The sequence below is a fragment of the Syngnathus leptorhynchus genome, chromosome 17, assembly GCF_054491065.1.
Source record: "Syngnathus leptorhynchus isolate UIUO chromosome 17, UIUO_Slep, whole genome shotgun sequence".
NCBI lineage: Eukaryota > Metazoa > Chordata > Actinopteri > Syngnathiformes > Syngnathidae > Syngnathus > Syngnathus leptorhynchus.
The window spans coordinates 6,002,601-6,018,882 of NC_141211.1; the positions used below are offsets into that span (position 1 = coordinate 6,002,601).

General features: G+C 45.3%; 3 protein-coding genes across 5 annotated transcripts; 2 read left to right on the forward strand and 1 right to left on the reverse strand.

Annotated features, from left to right (window-relative positions):
• The first annotated feature begins 247 nt into the window (after positions 1-247).
• dpp3 (dipeptidyl-peptidase 3) lies at positions 248-5,232 on the forward strand. The gene is made up of 19 exons (XM_085935162.1): positions 248-390; positions 822-987; positions 1,200-1,344; positions 1,443-1,532; positions 1,642-1,779; positions 1,875-1,949; positions 2,106-2,196; positions 2,268-2,398; positions 2,475-2,605; positions 2,696-2,754; positions 2,830-3,024; positions 3,101-3,213; positions 3,291-3,383; positions 3,471-3,530; positions 3,715-3,839; positions 3,930-4,050; positions 4,124-4,303; positions 4,436-4,598; positions 4,754-5,232. Exons 2-19 carry the CDS (start codon positions 863-865, stop codon positions 4,891-4,893), a joined length of 2,175 nt encoding a protein of 724 aa, XP_085791288.1. The 5' UTR covers positions 248-390; positions 822-862; the 3' UTR covers positions 4,894-5,232.
• On the reverse strand, positions 4,934-8,100 carry LOC147043394 (uncharacterized). Of its 2 annotated transcripts, none has more exons than XM_085935166.1 (7): positions 7,917-8,100; positions 7,672-7,739; positions 7,376-7,579; positions 7,185-7,299; positions 6,938-7,010; positions 6,725-6,816; positions 4,934-6,472 (listed from the first exon to the last, which is right to left on the reverse strand). In XM_085935166.1, exons 3-7 carry the CDS (start codon positions 7,577-7,579, stop codon positions 5,439-5,441), a joined length of 1,518 nt encoding a protein of 505 aa, XP_085791292.1. In that variant the 5' UTR covers positions 7,672-7,739; positions 7,917-8,100; the 3' UTR covers positions 4,934-5,438. The 2 variants fall into 2 exon arrangements, with proteins under 2 accessions (XP_085791292.1, XP_085791293.1); XM_085935167.1 differs by having other exon boundaries at positions 7,896-8,100.
• A 359-nt stretch (positions 8,101-8,459) lies between these two features.
• rbm14a (RNA binding motif protein 14a) lies at positions 8,460-13,863 on the forward strand. 2 transcript variants are annotated; one of them, XM_085936482.1, is made up of 9 exons: positions 8,460-8,571; positions 9,317-9,496; positions 9,559-9,743; positions 10,001-10,174; positions 10,239-10,348; positions 10,551-10,829; positions 10,922-11,184; positions 11,356-11,730; positions 12,974-13,863. In XM_085936482.1, the coding sequence occupies exons 2-9, from the start codon at positions 9,336-9,338 to the stop codon at positions 12,975-12,977; spliced, it is 1,551 nt and encodes a 516-aa protein (XP_085792608.1). In that variant the 5' UTR covers positions 8,460-8,571; positions 9,317-9,335; the 3' UTR covers positions 12,978-13,863. The 2 variants fall into 2 exon arrangements, with proteins under 2 accessions (XP_085792608.1, XP_085792607.1); XM_085936481.1 differs by lacking the exon at positions 12,974-13,863 and having other exon boundaries at positions 11,356-12,372.
• The last annotated feature ends 2,419 nt before the right edge of the window (positions 13,864-16,282 follow it).

Sequence of the window (16,282 nt, forward strand, 5' to 3'; positions counted from 1 at the left end):
TTTGAAATCCTTGTCACGCAGTGATTGGTCATATTTGCTGCCAATCACAATGTTGGCGATCTGATAGGTAGAGAGGCAGGCCATGGTAATACGCTATCTGTCAAATCATCGATTTAACATGTTTTCTACTTCATGAATATATAATATTTACAATCTTGTTTATTGTATATTTTGGGGTAATAATATTATGCAACAGGACTGCCTTCCCCAATGTTTGCTGTGAGACGTATATAAAAGACCGGTAGTGCCATGACGTGATTGGTCCGTTTTTATGTCATCACAATTCTACAAGCTGTGATAGGTCAAGAGGCGGGGCTGAGGATATAGCCAGGAAGTGTGCAGCGTGAGACTGCACTCTGACATGAGCCAGAGCTGTCGACATTAAACAAGGTAACCCGTTGATGCTTTCAATAATTCATTACTAACTCGCCACAAGAAAGAATTCAACATTTATTAAGTTCATAAATACAGGTTGTGACTTGAGTTCCAGTTCGTTGAAGTAGTACTTCCATTTTACGAAGTAAAAGCATGTAAGCAATCGGCAACTAATTATGCTAGTAGTTCTACGATGTTTGCTCTAGCAGCTGGCGATTAAACCTTCTTCCAGTATACAATTACTGTACACCAAATGCTTAACACTTAATAATAAGAAATTTTCATTGGATAACTTGGAACGTGATCGGCGGATGGCGGCCGAATTAGTTTGCACAGAATGAATGGAAACGTATTGCATTTGTGTAGTTTTATAAATGAATGAATGAATGAATGAATACTTATCTAAATGTCTGTTCTCACTGTTTCTTTTCCCCACTTTCTTCCAGAGTTGAGTTACTTCTCATCTGTGATACCCTCGCACTCAAAGATGGTGGACTCTCAGTACTTCCTACCAAATGACATCGGCATCTCTGCTCTCGACTGTGCCGAGGCTTTTCGCTTGCTCTCCCCGCAAGAGAAGATGTATGCCCACTATCTGTCACGTGCTTCTTGGTACGTCATTGACTTCGCCGTCCTCTCGGGCCGGGGGGAGCAGCTGATGTATTGATTACATGCATCGTTTCGGGGCTTAGAGACCAAGCCCTGATGAGAACAGCGAGAGGTTAATGGGGGCAGATGGGGAATTGTGATTAGGTGTGGGTAAGGTGTGCAATAAATCAAATTCATTTAAATGTTAAATAAATCAACCAATGCTTGTGTCTTAGGTATGGAGGACTTGCTGTGCTCCTGCAAACATCGCCGGAATCGCCTGTCATCTTTGTCCTTCTTCAGAGGATCTTCCAAAAGCAGTCACCTACGCAGCTGCAAGCTGTAGCAACAGCGGCTGGACTGACCTCAGAGGAGTACCAGGTACGTCCTCTTTATTTTATTTTATTTTATTACCGTAGTTTCTATTCACACATTTGTTGTGCATCAAGTATCACTTTTTGTGTTCTGTTTGTTTTCAGGCCTTCTTGGTGTATGCAGCAGGTCTCTATGCCAACATGGGAAACTACAAGTCTTTTGGAGATTCCAAGTTTGTCCCAAATTTGCCAAAGGTACCAAAATTTTGGATCTGTTATAGATCCACATAAAACTGCTGCTACAAATGTCTCCTTCTTTTATTTATTTTTATGTTATTTTTTACCAAATCTTAATTTCAATCAGGACAAGCTGGATGCTCTAGTGAGGGCCAGCCAGGCTTTCCGTGAGGACCCTGCTGAGATTGGTGTTCTGTGGGACAGTTGCTCATGTCTCATCTACTCCCTGAAGGACAAACAGAAACAACTGGGCCTTGGCGACAAGGTGGGATCTCGTCTTTCAAACGCAGACTCCGAGCAAAATGTTGTTGGTGATCATACTGCAGCTCATGTCTTGTCACACTGGGCTTTTTTCTTCAGGGAATTACCACCTACTTCTCAGGGAACTGCTGTTTGGAAGATGCTGAGTTGGCACAGAAGTTCCTTGACTCCAAGGTAAGCCTGGCTCACAAATTACAGTCCTTTTTATAACGAAAACACTTGTGGGGCCAGATTAAAAATAAAACAAGCGGGTCTTTTCCCATCTCTGGTATAAACCAAGCTAATTTCCTTTTCTGTCCGATATGCTTACCTGCCACTTGTGTTCCTCAGAAACTGTCCGCTTACAACACCCGGCTGTTCAAAAGTCAAAATGGCGAGAAAACCTGCTACGAGGTTCGCTTGGCCTCCGCTGTGAAGAAAGGTCTGTCGTCAAACGGGATGACTCAAAGGTATATGCAGGAGATGGCATTAACGCACTCGACTGTTGCACAGACTGCACGGTGGATGGAGAGTGTGAATCCTCCTGCGGGTGCTTTGACTTTGAGGGGAAAGAGTTCTCCGTGAAAAGGGGGGACTACGCCCCACTTATGGAGAGGGTCTGCTACTATCTTCAGAAGGCTCAGGTGAGTGAGAGGATTGATTGTTTTTCAAGCAACGGCGGTTGATTTCAAATTGCTTGCCGGTTCAATTGAAACCCAGGACCACGCCGCCAACGAGAACCAGAGGAAGATGCTCGAGCAGTACAGGCAGAGCTTCACCTTGGGCTCGGTGGAAGCCCACAAGGAAGGCTCGCGATACTGGATTAAAGACAAGGGACCGATTGTGGAGAGGTGAGGCCATTTAACAGAGGAGAATTTATTCCAGGTTCCTTCAGGTTCTGCTTATAATCTGTTGGACGTTTCCCCCCACCCTCCTCTCAGCTACATTGGCTTTATCGAAAGCTACAGGGACCCCTTTGGCTCCCGAGGAGAGTTTGAAGGTAGTTTGCCGGAGAATCTTTGGGGTTTTCGTTTTGCCGCCATTCTTAACAAGCTTCTCGCCATGTCTGCTTTAGGTTTCGTGGCGGTCGTGAACAAGGCTATGAGCGAGCGCTTCGCCAAACTCGTAAGCTCGGCCGAAGTGCTGCTCCCTGAGCTTCCCTGGCCCAAGGAATTTGAGAAAGACACTTTCCTCAAACCGGACTTCACTTCCCTCGACGTCCTGACCTTTGCTGGCAGTGGCATCCCAGCTGGCATCAACATTCCCAACTGTACGTCTGCTAACAGACTCTTGTTTTGGTTCATTATTGCACTTCAAAAAATACGTGCGTGTTTTTCTCAAACTAGATGATGACATCAGGCAGTCTGAGGGCTTTAAAAACGTTTCCCTCGGAAATGTTCTGGCCGTGGCTTACTCTACAGATAAAGAGAAATTAACATTCTTGGAGGAAGACGACAAGGTGAGGCAACCTAAATGACCACTCGATTACAATCCACACTTTCAAATTTTTAATTTGTGTGGCCTTGTGTGCACCAGGATTTGTTTGTCAAGTGGAAAAGTCCATCGTTTGAGGTGCAAGTTGGCCTCCATGAATTGTTGGGTCACGGAAGTGGCAAGTTGTTTGTCCAGGTCTGTCAACATAATGATTTGTGACAAAATATGACATTGGCCTGTTTGCTGTATGTGGACAATGTTGATGTGTGGCTTCCTCTACAGGACATGGGCAAGTTCAACTTTGACCAAAACAAAGTGATCAACCCAGAAACGGGCAAACCGGTGAGTCTCTCTTCCATTTGTAGATTAAATCCAATATGTATTGATCTGTGTTATTTGAAATTTTCATGGAAATGCAGTTTAAAAAAATGCATTATATTAGAAGTTTGGTTCTTAGATCTGCAATATAAAGCCAGCCTTTATGTGACATACATAGTTTCCTCATGGTGTGTGCGTGTATTTTTAGGTTTCTAGTTGGTACCAGGACAGCGAGACTTGGGATAGTAAATTCTCAACCCTTGCCTCTTCTTATGAAGAATGCAGAGCCGAGTGTGTGGGACTCTACCTGTCGCTCATTAAGGACGTGCTTAGGTGGGTGATGTGATTGTTGCTATTTTTATTATTTTTTGCTAAGCCTAAGGAAGCCTTTCAATATTAGCCACTGCAATTTTTGTGCTGCAGTATTTTCGGGCATGAGGGCCAGGACGCTGACGATGTGGTCTACGTGAACTGGCTGAGCATGGTGCGAGGCGGACTGCTGGGCCTGGAGTTTTACACGCCTGAGAGCAAGAGCTGGAGACAGGTGAGCAATGGACGAACCTTGCGGTCCTCCAAGATGACAGGATCAAAGACAAAACGTGGCTGTCTTGTCCCAGGCTCACATGCAGGCACGTTTTGTGATCCTGCGCGTGCTGCTTGAGGCCGGAAAAGGTCTGGTGGGCCTGAAGGAGGTCACCGGGGCCGACGGCAAACCAGACGCTCGCATCACACTAGACAGAAGCAAGATCCGCACCGTCGGCAAGGACGCCATCCATAAGTTCCTTTGTAAACTGCAGGTATTTATTTCAAAGCCCACATATGGAAACAGTAAAGATTGCCGTTACTCTTGAGTAGAGCGATTTATAATGACTATTTCCATAATGGATTCTTTTTAAACATGCTTTTATCTCACATTCTGCATCTTGCAGGTCTTCAAGTCGACAGCGGATGTAGACAAAGGGCGGGCCCTCTATGAGGGCTACTCCACCGTGAGCGAGAACGGCACTCACAACTTCCTGCGCCTTCGTGACACGGTGTTGCTGCGGAAGGAGGATCGCAAGATGTTTGTCCAAGCCAACACCAGAATCACTGGTACGTTCGAACCCCGCAGCAGAGGACCATGTATTAGCATCGCACTCGCATTGTGTGAATATAAGAAAACCCCAGCTGTTTAGTTTAGGGTTTTTTCTGGACCCCGCCCCAAAAAACACTCACTGACTTGGGTTTCTTACTTTGTGCTTTTCCAGAGGAGAGTGTCGAACTGGTCCGGTATGAAGGCAGTGCATCAGGCTTGATCCAGTCCTTTGTTGAGCGCTTTGACGACAACGACAAACTTAACGCTGACCTCTTGGCATTGAGCAAAGTGGATTCTTCCTGTTGGTGCTGATATGGAGGATGAGGTTTCTCAAGTTCAGTTTTGGGGCTTCTTTTGAGTCTTCATTCACCAAGTCATAGAGTCACAAAATTAGAACAGAGCTACTGTAAACGGAACCTCAGCATTGGTCATGAGTTTTCAAATTGCTGACACATCCTGGATGTACTTCCTGGCATACAACAAAACATGAAATAATGACAGTCCAAAACATGTTGACCTAGCTTTAATTTTCCATGTTTAGACTATCAAAATACTGCCATAGCTTGTTAATTTTGGACAAATGTCAAAACAATGAAATGCATTTTTTTCAGAAAATATGATCTGCAAAAATAAAACATTTGATAAAACTTACTGAACATGTAATCCTTTCGAAACAATTCGTTATAGACTACACAATGAAATAGTATGGCTTTTTTTGTCCATACAATACTCAAATCTAGGACCTCAGATCTGTAAGGTGTACACTAGTGCACCCAAAATCATTTTAATAGAAACTGTTTACAGAATGTTATTCACTTCACTCGTATAACTAAACGACATTATTTTAAGCAATTTTTTTAAGATGCTGTTTGCTGCACACCATCATTGCCTGGTGTTTGCATCTCTACCGTCCCCTCAAGGCTACTGAAGGAACTGCAGCTATCTGTGTCATCCAAAGAGGCAGACTCCATTTCTTTGTTTAATTCTTCCACACCGTTATCCTCATCTACTTCCTGCTCCACCCTGGATTCCGTCGCTGATGTTTCACTGGCGTTTACCAGATGAGCCAAGGAAGGTGAGAAAAAGGGTGACAGAGAGAAGGGCACCTTGGGAGAGGAAGATGGGGACTGATAAGGGAAAGCAGCGAGTGGAGCCCTGGGCGAAAGAGATGGGAATTGATATTGCGTGGAAGTGGTCGGACAAGTGGCGGGAGGGTTGCGCGGGGCGGTAGACAGTTTGGGAGGAAGTGGTGGTACGGATTCAACTGGATAGGGAGAGAGTGAGGGAGACATGGAGGATGTGATGGCTGAGGATGGCTGCATGTAGTCAGGGTCATCGAAAGGATGCTCCACCAATGTCGGGAGCTTGGCCTCTACTTGTTCCTCCACTGCTTGTGGTGATTGGCAGTCCTGGGTTGTCAAGGTTCGGGCTTTACATTTTCTTCTGGTCTTGGGCATAAGTGGGGGCGGGGGCGGCGAAGCGAGCGGGGGCAACATCAGGGTGGACGTCTCGGTGGACACCCGCACCTTGAAGCTGCGTTTCATCAAGCGCCGCCTTGACAAGTTGCTGTCAGACTGAAGGAAAAGAGGGTTGATGAAGCACAGCGCGCCAAGGCCCGAGCCGCAGTCCAGTTCCCTGGGGCTGCGCGTCTCAATGGGACAAAACTCTCGAAACAGAACGGAATTCGGATCCGATTTTTGGTCACATTCGGCGATAGTCGTTTGGTTGTCTGAGTCGGGTTGCGTGGCGGGAGCAGGCGGAGCCGAAGAGACTGGTTGTGCGGGACCGTCAGGTTGGGCTGAGACCGAAGAGTCTGGAGTCTTCCCCTTGCTCGTTTGGGTCTTCGGGGGCTCCCGCGGCCCCCGTACATTGAGGTGAGAGCTCCAGAATTCTAGTGAAGAAATTGTTGGTGCTTTATTTACAGAAATTAGAGACCAGTCCACAACGTTTCATGCAGAAGTAAGAATTATATAAATGTATATTTCCAGGCCGCTTTATCATTGAATGAAGCTGCTTTTAAACAAAATGGCAGCGTATTCAAAATAGAGCATGCTCCTTTCTATTTTAAGCCTATCTTAATGTCCTGTGAATGGGTGAAACCGGTATTGAGGTAAAAAAAAAAAAAAAAATTTGTGAAACCAACCTATTCCCATGTGAGAGATGGACTCCAGCTCTTTGTGGGAAGTTGCTTTAGCAATGGCTTCAGGAAGCTCCAGAGGAAAGGGTAATACATCTCTGGTACAAAAGTATCATAAATTCCTATTAATTCTTTTTTTTTTTTTTTTTTAAATACACTCGTATATTATGTTGCCCATATGACCAAGCGAACCATAGTAGAATGTAAAATGAGCTTTACCTGCTGACACAATAGAATGAAACCAGTCTTGGCAGGTCTGGAAAGCTGATCGCTGATGATTCCAGAGACAGAGCTGAGATTGACAAGTAAACTGTGGTCAACATCTCAACATGGTGGAACGCCCCCTAAAATAATTACATTCCGACAAAATGGGCCCCCAACAATAATCATAGAGCCGGAACACTTCCCAAACAATAGCTTGGAAGTCAACCAGCATCTGATACCATTCTTAATTGTCATGACTTACTTGAATGTTCCTCCCTGATGCCAAACTGTTGCACAAAGGATGGCACGCTGTTATCCACCAGACGCACGCACAACACATTCCTCTGAGACGTGCGAGACCTTCGCACCAGGAATGTCTGCAAGACAATGCACGATGGGACTATCCGGTGTAGAAACAAGCAAACAAGCAGCTGTTTTTTCCGAGTGTCTGACCCCAGGAGGTTCCCTCTGCAGAATGTGCAGGGCGGTGGCAGGGTTGATTGACAACTGCAGCCAGACGGGCACCGTCAACAAGAGTCGGTCCAAGACGCTGACGTTCTTCAGAGACCCGCCTCCTCGCTGGTGGCCTGTGAACCTATGCTCTGACCCCTGGGTAGGCTCTGGGAAATCATACAGAGGCTCCTCTTGCTGCGCCATCTGAAAAAAATTGGAATGTGGGTGTTCACAGTTTTGAATAAATGCAAACCATTGCAGAATAGATTTTACAACAGGAAGCTCTGCACACACACCTGCGTGATAAATCCTGGACCTTGTCAGCAAGTTCAGACTTGGTTCAAGTGAAGACGGAGCTTATGAGCTGTGAAAATAAAAGCGGAAAATAAAGCGTAACCCTCACGCAGGCACATAGAATTCACAAAAGTACAACAGTACAATACATTATGCAACGAGTGAAGCATGTACAGTACCCGATCCATATTTCACCATCTTCATCTAAGATAACTTTCTCACTTACCGACAACAGGAATGTTTTTACCTGGCTTCTCGTTTCCACACGTTTTATTTGCTTTGGATGACACATGCTCCTATTATTGTTGTTATGACATGCATAATTATATACGTCCAGGGAAAATAACACTTTGGCCTGCCATAATGTGTGCTCCCAAGTCCAGTGTTTCTTTTCCTTTTCCTCCTCCGACTTCTCTTCCTTTTCTTTTCATTTCCTTCTTATTCGGTAGCTCCTCCCCTCTCACCTGGCATCACCTGGAAATATTCGTTGACTGGAATAACAGTATTGACATAAAATAAGTAATAGTGATAATGAAATGCAGAATGACTACATTAACGTACGCTACGGTTTGATATAAAAAAAAAAAGATAATGTATCTTAAAACATGTTTTCGTACTCTGGTTGTGACGTCAAAGCACTCCGTTTCCAAGATTTAAAAAAATGGCGTTAAACCCGTTTTTAAAAACTTGTTTTGTCAACTAATGACATATAGTATTAGTATTTGTATTACATATAGTACTATAAATAATTATTTTATTTTAAATGTTCTTTTAAATTCATTTGTTTAATTGATGAATACGTCACTGGGATCTTGTAGTGAGTGGAAAGTGCGCCCCCTGTTGATCTAAAGAATATCGAGCCGGATATGCAATTTTAAATACAGCTCCGAGAACCGCGTTGGGTAAGGAGTTCTTTAGCTAAATGCTAAGCTCAAAACGTTGTTATTCCCCGCCTTTTTTGTTTGAAATACTGGCACCGCGGAGTTTGCTCGTGGAAACCCGAGTTGTTATATCACTTCTGTGATTCCGGTTAGGGTAAACACGCGAAAGAGGCTTCATGTAGTCCTCTCTGACGTTGTTATATCGCTAGCAGAACTACGCTAGCTTAGCTAGTAGCATCAGCCACATTCTACAAGATGTCGTTTCCAGCCGACGCGGCACTGGCCTTACTTCCTTCATGATATTCTAATATTTAGTTTGACACAATTAGGGTTTATCAGTGTGTGCACCCAGTTAACGGTATATTTGGTCCACATTTGTGTCAATGACGTGAAGCAGCTAGCAGGTTTATTTGCTCAGCTAATGTACCTGTTAGCCAAGTCAATTCGCTCCGATGCAACCTTGGCTACATTTTGAAATAATTTCACACGGCAGTGATAGTGATAGACGTCATAGTTGTCATAGTTAAATGAAACAGTCATCAGATGTAGTCAAATGAAGTGGATCTCAAACTTTTGTTGTTGTTGCTAAGTTCAAAAATTTACCTGTACAGATGTCGGCCATCGTGGGCAACTCTCGTAGCGCAAATTTATATTAAGTCTTATCATAAGCCACTAACGTATGCACAGTTTCAACAGTGACATTGTGCTTAAGTTCGATTGCACAGAATTCCCACAATGCTGACACGTACATCACTTTTTCTTGCAGATGCCTGCTTGTTACAGAGATGAGTGGCGACAACGTCAAGTTGTTTGTGGGAAACCTTCCTCTAGATGCGACTCAAGATGAGATCAATAAGCTCTTTGCTCCCTATGGGGAAATCAACACCTGCTCCTTGCTCAGACAGTATGCCTTTGTTACCCTGAAGGGAGAAGGTGCTGCGGACAGGTATGATCACACTGGAATATTCCCTCAAATGCTGGTTGTTTAATCCCCGCCCCCCCTTACAGGGCCATACGGTATCTTGATGGCAAGGAGTACCGAGGCAGGCCCCTTGTGGTGGAGGAGTCACGCGCACGTCCCCCCAACTCCACCAAAGTGTTTGTGGGAAACTTGAGCGCCACATGCTCTGCCGATGACCTGCATGGCCTCTTCTCAACATTCGGGAGAGTTTTAGATTGTGACAAAGTCAAAGGTGAAATTCTCAATCACACAAATGCAAATAAATACACCTCACTTGTGTCAGTATGGTGTGTAGCCAGTAGTATGTGCTTTTTTTTCTTAATGTTTGGGTAAACGTTAGGGTGGGTTGTACACTGCCTGGTTCAAGTAACACAATTGCTATGGAAGGAAATCGTGAAAAAAACGTGTGACTATGCCTCAGACATGGAGTGGAAATCATCACGATCTGTTTTCTTCTGATAACTCAACAACATTCTCTGTCCTCTACAGCCCGATTATGTTCAAATGTGGGCTATGCATTTGTACATATGGAAAGGAAAGAGGAGGCCATGGCAGCCATCGACGCACTCAATGGGACCATTTTCAAGGGCCGTCAGCTGGCTGTAGAGCTCTCCAAAGCTCAACCTTTAGTCAACCAGCTTATGTCGTCTGGGAACTCAGTCGGTATGTTTTTTTTTTAAGGTTTAACATGACGTCAACATGCTACCCGCTCCTTTCTTGCTTGCAGGTGGTAGAGAGGGTCTCCTTCCTCGGCCAGCAGGCTCCATGGAGCATCACCAGAGTCACGCTGCTGTGCTCGCGGCAGCAGCAGCAGCCGCTGCCGGACTTCCAATACAAGTATGTGAATACTAGGGATGAAATGCTTTATTAAAAAAAATAAAAAAAAAGTCATTCACAATTTCCAAAAGTCAACATTATGATTTAATTGTCGCCGATACCGTGTCGAATGTGACATGCTTTGTGAGCATCCCTTAACACATACTTTCCATTTTCCTGTCTCTCTCTCTCTCTCTCTCTCTCTCTCTCTCTCTCTCTGCAGGTTCAACAAAGCGTCCATAACTCGTTTTACAACACCACATCCTTCGATCCCACCTACGCTGCCCTGAAAGGCATTACAAGTTCTAAAGGCGCAGACGGTGTCATATATGGCGCTCTCGCTAGTCAGGTGTACGGATCTGTTGCTGACCAGGTGTACCAGGACATGGCCAATCACATTCCTCCTCCCACCGCCGCAGAGGACTATGAGGTTCAAAGCGGGCCAGACCCAACAACACTTTTTGAGGCTGCAAGAGCCAAGTTTTTCCAGGAGGGACAGAAGGTCTTTAGATTTAGTAACTACAGATAATCACATTGTGCATGTTTTTGGGGGGTTTTAGTTTGTGTTTTTTTTTCTTCCCCTCTTTGGTTCAGGTTCTGGCCGAGCAGCAGGCAGGTAGAAAAACAACAGCAGCTACCAATACAACAACAACAACGACGACGACAACCACGGGCAGTCCAGAAACAGAGCGGGACCGCAGCCCGATCAGAGGGAACCGGACGCCTTTGCTCCCGGATCCGTCTCCCGGTTCCTTTGCTCAAAATCGCACCAAACGCCGAGCTCTCCTGCCAACGCCACCCGGGGTCGCCGAAGACCCCGCCACTGGAGCTGCCGAAGGGGCCGATCCTGTCGCTAGGTGAACAACCAGCCAACCAATCTGCATTCTGTGTTTCCTGTGTGGCTTCAGCCATTAATCAAAAACCTCAAATGATTCAATCACAAAAAAAGCTTTGCAGGGATCATCAGCTCTTACAGCCAGTGTTTCCTTGCTCCTTTGTGATGCATCCATCTTGAATTGTAACTGCAGGTCCTACTCAGAATATTACCAGCAGATGCATCAGTACCAACAGTACCAGCAGCAGTACCAACAGCAGTACCAGTACCTCCAGTACGCCTACACCAATCCTCCTCCGCCCCCTCCTCCACCGGCCTCCACAGATTCCTCCGACTCGGTCCCGCCGCCCCCCGGCACGTACACGGCGGCACCGGCTTACTCGGCCACCCAAGACTATGGACCCCCGGGCACCTACGAACCCCCCGCCAATTACAACTCGTCGCAGAGCTACTCCGGCAGCTACGACGCCTCGGCCGCCTACGATGCATCAGGAGGATACGGGGCGGCGGGAGCGTACGATACATCCGGAGCTTACGCAGCAGCGGGAAGCTACTCCGCATCCTCACCGTATGAGCAGACAGCCGCACACGGGCAACCCACGCCCCAGCGCAATGATTACCCTTACAACACGCCAGAACCCCCGTACCGATAGTCCCGCCCCTTTTTCCTCCAACACATCCACCCACACACACACACACACACACACACCCTCCATACTGTAGATCGGTGTGTGTGTGTGTGTGTGTGAACATGAGTACTTGGGTAAGGGGCAGCTTAAGCGAGAAGTAACGCAGGCAAGAAGGTTGTAATTTGAGTGAAGCATTTTGGCTAACCGCGTCCCTCTCTGGCTGGAATTCACTCTACATGCCACATTCCATCCAAACTTTAAAAAATAATAATAAATCAAACAACACCGTAGAGTTTTTGAAGAGGCACTGTTGAATCAGGGTTTTGTCTCGGCCAATTATGTAATCTTGAGCGTCGTTGAACCCTGGAAACCAGCCAGTTTTCAAGTTGTTTTTGTCAGTAACAAAACGGTGGCTATCTACCTTGGAGGTCAGTCAACTGGTGCAAAGCTTTCCAGCTTCACTTTTATGTTGCATAGTTGGGGGTCAAAATCGTTTGTTTCTTCTTGAGTCAAACCATATTTGGGATATTTTTCTCAGGCTGTAGATAGGTAGATTTTTTTTTTTTTTTTATGTATGTATAGACAATTCAATACGCCAAAGCTCGATTTTCCCCAATTGTGTTCCGACGTTCTCCAGTAACACTTCAAAACTAGTTTTAATACCTGACATTGGTTTTGTTTGAGGAGCATGTAAATACTTCTAGCCTTCTTTTAATACATTGAACAGCTGCGAGATGGGAGGGGGATGGATGCTGAGTTGTACAACAAGTTTGTATAGAAGCAGGTGAAAAACTAGGCGGTTTACGGTCTTCCACAGATTAAATTAGTGCAGGGTTTCCCAAATTTGGGAATGATTTTGTTTGAATTGAGATTTACTTGTTGATATGAAGTCAGATGAGTGAGAACTCTTTAAATTGTTTCCCTTTTGAATCTGAGCAGAACCATACAAGAATCTTTGTCTTTTTAGTCCCCTGGGAAAGCACACAAACATCTATATATTTGGATTCCACATACGAATAATCCCAATCCACATCTTTAGCTCAAATCGTCGCTCACTAATCGAGCGCTAGTCTCACTCACGCGCACACATGCCACAATATTCCAGCTTCTCCATGTTGTTAGTTGCATGCCATGTTGTTGCTGCTGCTCCAGCCACCTTCTTCCTCTTGCTGATTATTGCAGCTAGAGTGGGAGGGAGCCAAACTCTGAGCCCTTGCCCTGGACGTACGCCACGCGCCGCTGTAGCGCGGGATGGGGGAAAACGGCAGCGTTAGGCCCCCCCGAAAACCGCTGTGGACGATGGGGGGTGGCCCCTCCCCACTAAAGGTAAACACTCAGACCACACACTCCTGCCCCGGCCGCCCCGAAAAAACACGCGTCACACGGTTTTGCAGACATTCTGACGCACACACATCGACGTCCGGATCTGTTTTCAGGAAATTCCTTACCTCAGTTTCACCCTTTTGGATGTTCTGTTTTATTGTTTTGGTTTTTTTGCCCCCCCCCCCTGTCCACTTCTGCCAAAATCGTTCCTCATGCATTTCCTCTCCCCTGAAGACCATACATGTATGATCTTCGAAGATGGTGTTGAAGCAGGTGCATCAATAGCTGAGGTCACCTCGTTAGGTTCGTCTTTTTTTATTTTTCCTCCACTGTGGCCACATTAGGGTTAAGTGCCTTGTTTTGAAGGTCACGCCGCTAGGCCCCCCCCCCCCCCTCTCCATAGAGAGGCCGACACCAAGCTGGCGCAGGATCAGTTGCTGGTTCAAAGCTCGACTCGCCATCAAGTCTCCCTCTCAATCGTCACCGCGACAATTTTCAATGCCACTCTCAACCTGTATGAGGTTTTGGTTTCTTTTAAATGACATTTTGTCCCATGTTCTTTTGAAATGTTTAATTATCAATAAATAAAAAAAAATCAACGGTCTATCTTTACTTGTGTGGATGATTTCTTTAGTGCGTGACTTGCGTTAGGAGTCCAAAAAAATAATCAAACTTGACAGTTAAAGCATTAGATGACGTTTTATTCCATTACCTTCCAAATACATCAGCTCTTGGTTCAAACCTGCCAAGTAATTTTTTTTTTATGCAAATGAGAAAGGAGTAAAATTGAGTTTCATGCCCTCACAAACAGATGGAAATGTCAATGGAGACAGTCAAAGCAGTCTACACAGATGCTTATTTATACTGAGGTAAGAATTCTAGGACATCAATGTTCTTCAATTGACAAAGCAGCATGAAACTACATGTACATTGTCTTGTGACATTTCTTTCATGCTGGTTTTGGTAGACTCCTGTTATGCAAAAAAAATCAACTGTTGATTTAATTTCAACCTGAAATAAGTCCTTCCTAGAGCTCAAACTAGCCACATCTGTCCTTTGATTTGTGCCAATACTGTGTTAATGATTTTTTCTTTTTTCCCAGCGCTACAATTTCTATGGGTGAACATTTTACAGTGTGTCGTCGCATTTATCACGCTGTGGAAAAACCTCTAGTGAGCAAATCGGCATTGTATCTATTTCCGGGATTACGTGGAGTCCATATTTTTTTTGCCATCGTTTCTGAGGGAGTTATCATTTGTAAAACACTTGCCGTGTGCTCCAGCTTGTAGCTCTTGTCTCTCTTTCAGGAAATGGCAGAGCAAAGGAACGAGAGCATAAACCTGACAAGGTAATCTGTTACAAAAATAAAATTCATAGAGGCCCATCGAGATCTGTACACTTGAATGACCTGCCATGTTTGAACTGTGTGCAAAGGATCTGTTCACTTGTATGACCTGCTGTTTGCAAAGGTTACGTACGCTCGTATGACCTTTGCTTAAAACTGCGAAAGTAAAAGTTGAGGCTTCTCGTGCATCTCGCCCTGTTTTGACGTAATCAGGGCCGAGAAGGGACAGGGAACATTTTAATATCAGCCGATGGGCAAACAGACAGGACGAGACTGGGCAAAACACGTTAAGATACACCGCACAATGTGGACCAGACTCAAAACACGTATTACAGTACTTTGACTTTCATCCGCAAAAACCTCCACGTGCTGCTGCTGCTGCTGCTGGCATTAGTATGAAAAAAGAGCGAGCGTTCAAACACACAAACATTGGAAAATAGCAAGGCTTTAATAAAGACCGCAATGTCCGGCTAGCTACAATGGGGACTGGGGGGGGGGGGGGGGGGGTAACAATTGACATTCATGGAGTTTTACAAAGACTGTAACTGGGCTTGAAGTTCTTTGTGGGTTTACTTACGTGGTTTGCATTTCGGCATGCAAGGCGGCCTTCAAACCGTTACAGACCCCCTTACGTTGTAAAACTGTTGATTTATGAATGTCAATTCATGGGAAGTTTAAAAATTAAAAATAAAAATCAAGTGAAGGTTCTCACCATGGTCATGCTTTTACCGGGCACACAAGCCAATAAAAAGACGACAATCATGCAAAACAACGCAAAAACTTTCATCTCCCAAAATAAACAAAGACACCAACATAAGATATGTTTCGAGTTCTGCTCTTCCGTTGACTTAGAAGAAAGCTGCGCTTTTGATGATGACTTTGGTTCAAAAAAAAAAAAAAAAGTTCCTGTTTCAAAGAGGGCAGACCCTGTCCTGCCCTCTTCCTTGATGAAGACACTCTTGGTGTGTAGACCAGTTGTGATAGTTGAACTCAGACCCCCTTTTCCTCCAGACACAAACAAACGTGACATAACATCGACCCCTAAATCCCAACCCCCCCCCCCCGACTATGACACCTTGGAAAAACACCACCATTCAAACACAGACACGGCAATACATCGGTCTCACATACAGTACGTCATCCAAACACGGCTAAAAACAAACATGAACAGCATCGCCTATATACAGAGGACAACCAGTCGGCGCTCGACTGAGAAAAATAAGCCCCTGGAACACAGTGATGAAAATCGAGAGAAAAGAAATTTTGTCCAAATGTCAGTTGTTTTTTTCAGTCTCACTTTGCAAGGATGTCGACTTCAAGGATTTTGGTGTTGTCGTTGCAGAGTTCCTTGAGCCACCTTCAGACCGCTGTGTTGCACGCACCTTTTCCCACCTCGGCGCCTCCGACCCGAGGTACGTTTCCGAGCACGTGTAGAAAAACAACCGCTGATTGATTATTGCCCCGTTCGACTGTACTGTACATCCCAGCAATGAGTTTTAGTTCTATGTTTTTTGTGCAGTCAAAAGATTTTTTGTGCTATAACGACGATTGCTCATGACCTCGTTCACATTTAACGTCTCGTCTCGGGCTGTCTGAACTCATCTATCGTCGGCGAGGGCCCCGATCGACAGACGTTCGACGTATCTTGCTGACCTTTAGACATCCTGCGCGTCAATGTTAACGCTACGCTAATGAGCCTGTCTTCGATGCCATTGTAATTACCCTTGTCTAGTTTCTCTGCAGTGTTAAAACACAAAGGACATCATTGCGCACCCTTGGGTGCCTTGGACCTTTTTGGATCGGAGACAGTCTAACTGGAGCTC

Coding starts and splice junctions, on each gene's coding strand:
- dpp3 (XM_085935162.1), top strand. CDS start 863: ATGGTGGACTCTCAGTACTTCCTACCAAATGACATCGGCATCTCTGCT. Junction 2,606..2,695: donor AAGGGACCGATTGTGGAGAG/GTGAGGCCATTT, acceptor CCCTCCTCTCAG/CTACATTGGCTTTATCGAAA. Junction 3,025..3,100: donor TGGCATCAACATTCCCAACT/GTACGTCTGCTA, acceptor TTCTCAAACTAG/ATGATGACATCAGGCAGTCT.
- LOC147043394 (XM_085935166.1), bottom strand. CDS start 7,579: ATGGCGCAGCAAGAGGAGCCTCTGTATGATTTCCCAGAGCCTACCCAG. Junction 7,011..7,184: donor CATCAGGGAGGAACATTCAA/GTAAGTCATGAC, acceptor TGTCAATCTCAG/CTCTGTCTCTGGAATCATCA. Junction 6,817..6,937: donor TCATTCTATTGTGTCAGCAG/GTAAAGCTCATT, acceptor CTTTTGTACCAG/AGATGTATTACCCTTTCCTC.
- rbm14a (XM_085936481.1), top strand. CDS start 9,336: ATGAGTGGCGACAACGTCAAGTTGTTTGTGGGAAACCTTCCTCTAGAT. Junction 9,744..10,000: donor AGATTGTGACAAAGTCAAAG/GTGAAATTCTCA, acceptor TGTCCTCTACAG/CCCGATTATGTTCAAATGTG. Junction 10,349..10,550: donor CTGCCGGACTTCCAATACAA/GTATGTGAATAC, acceptor CTCTCTCTGCAG/GTTCAACAAAGCGTCCATAA.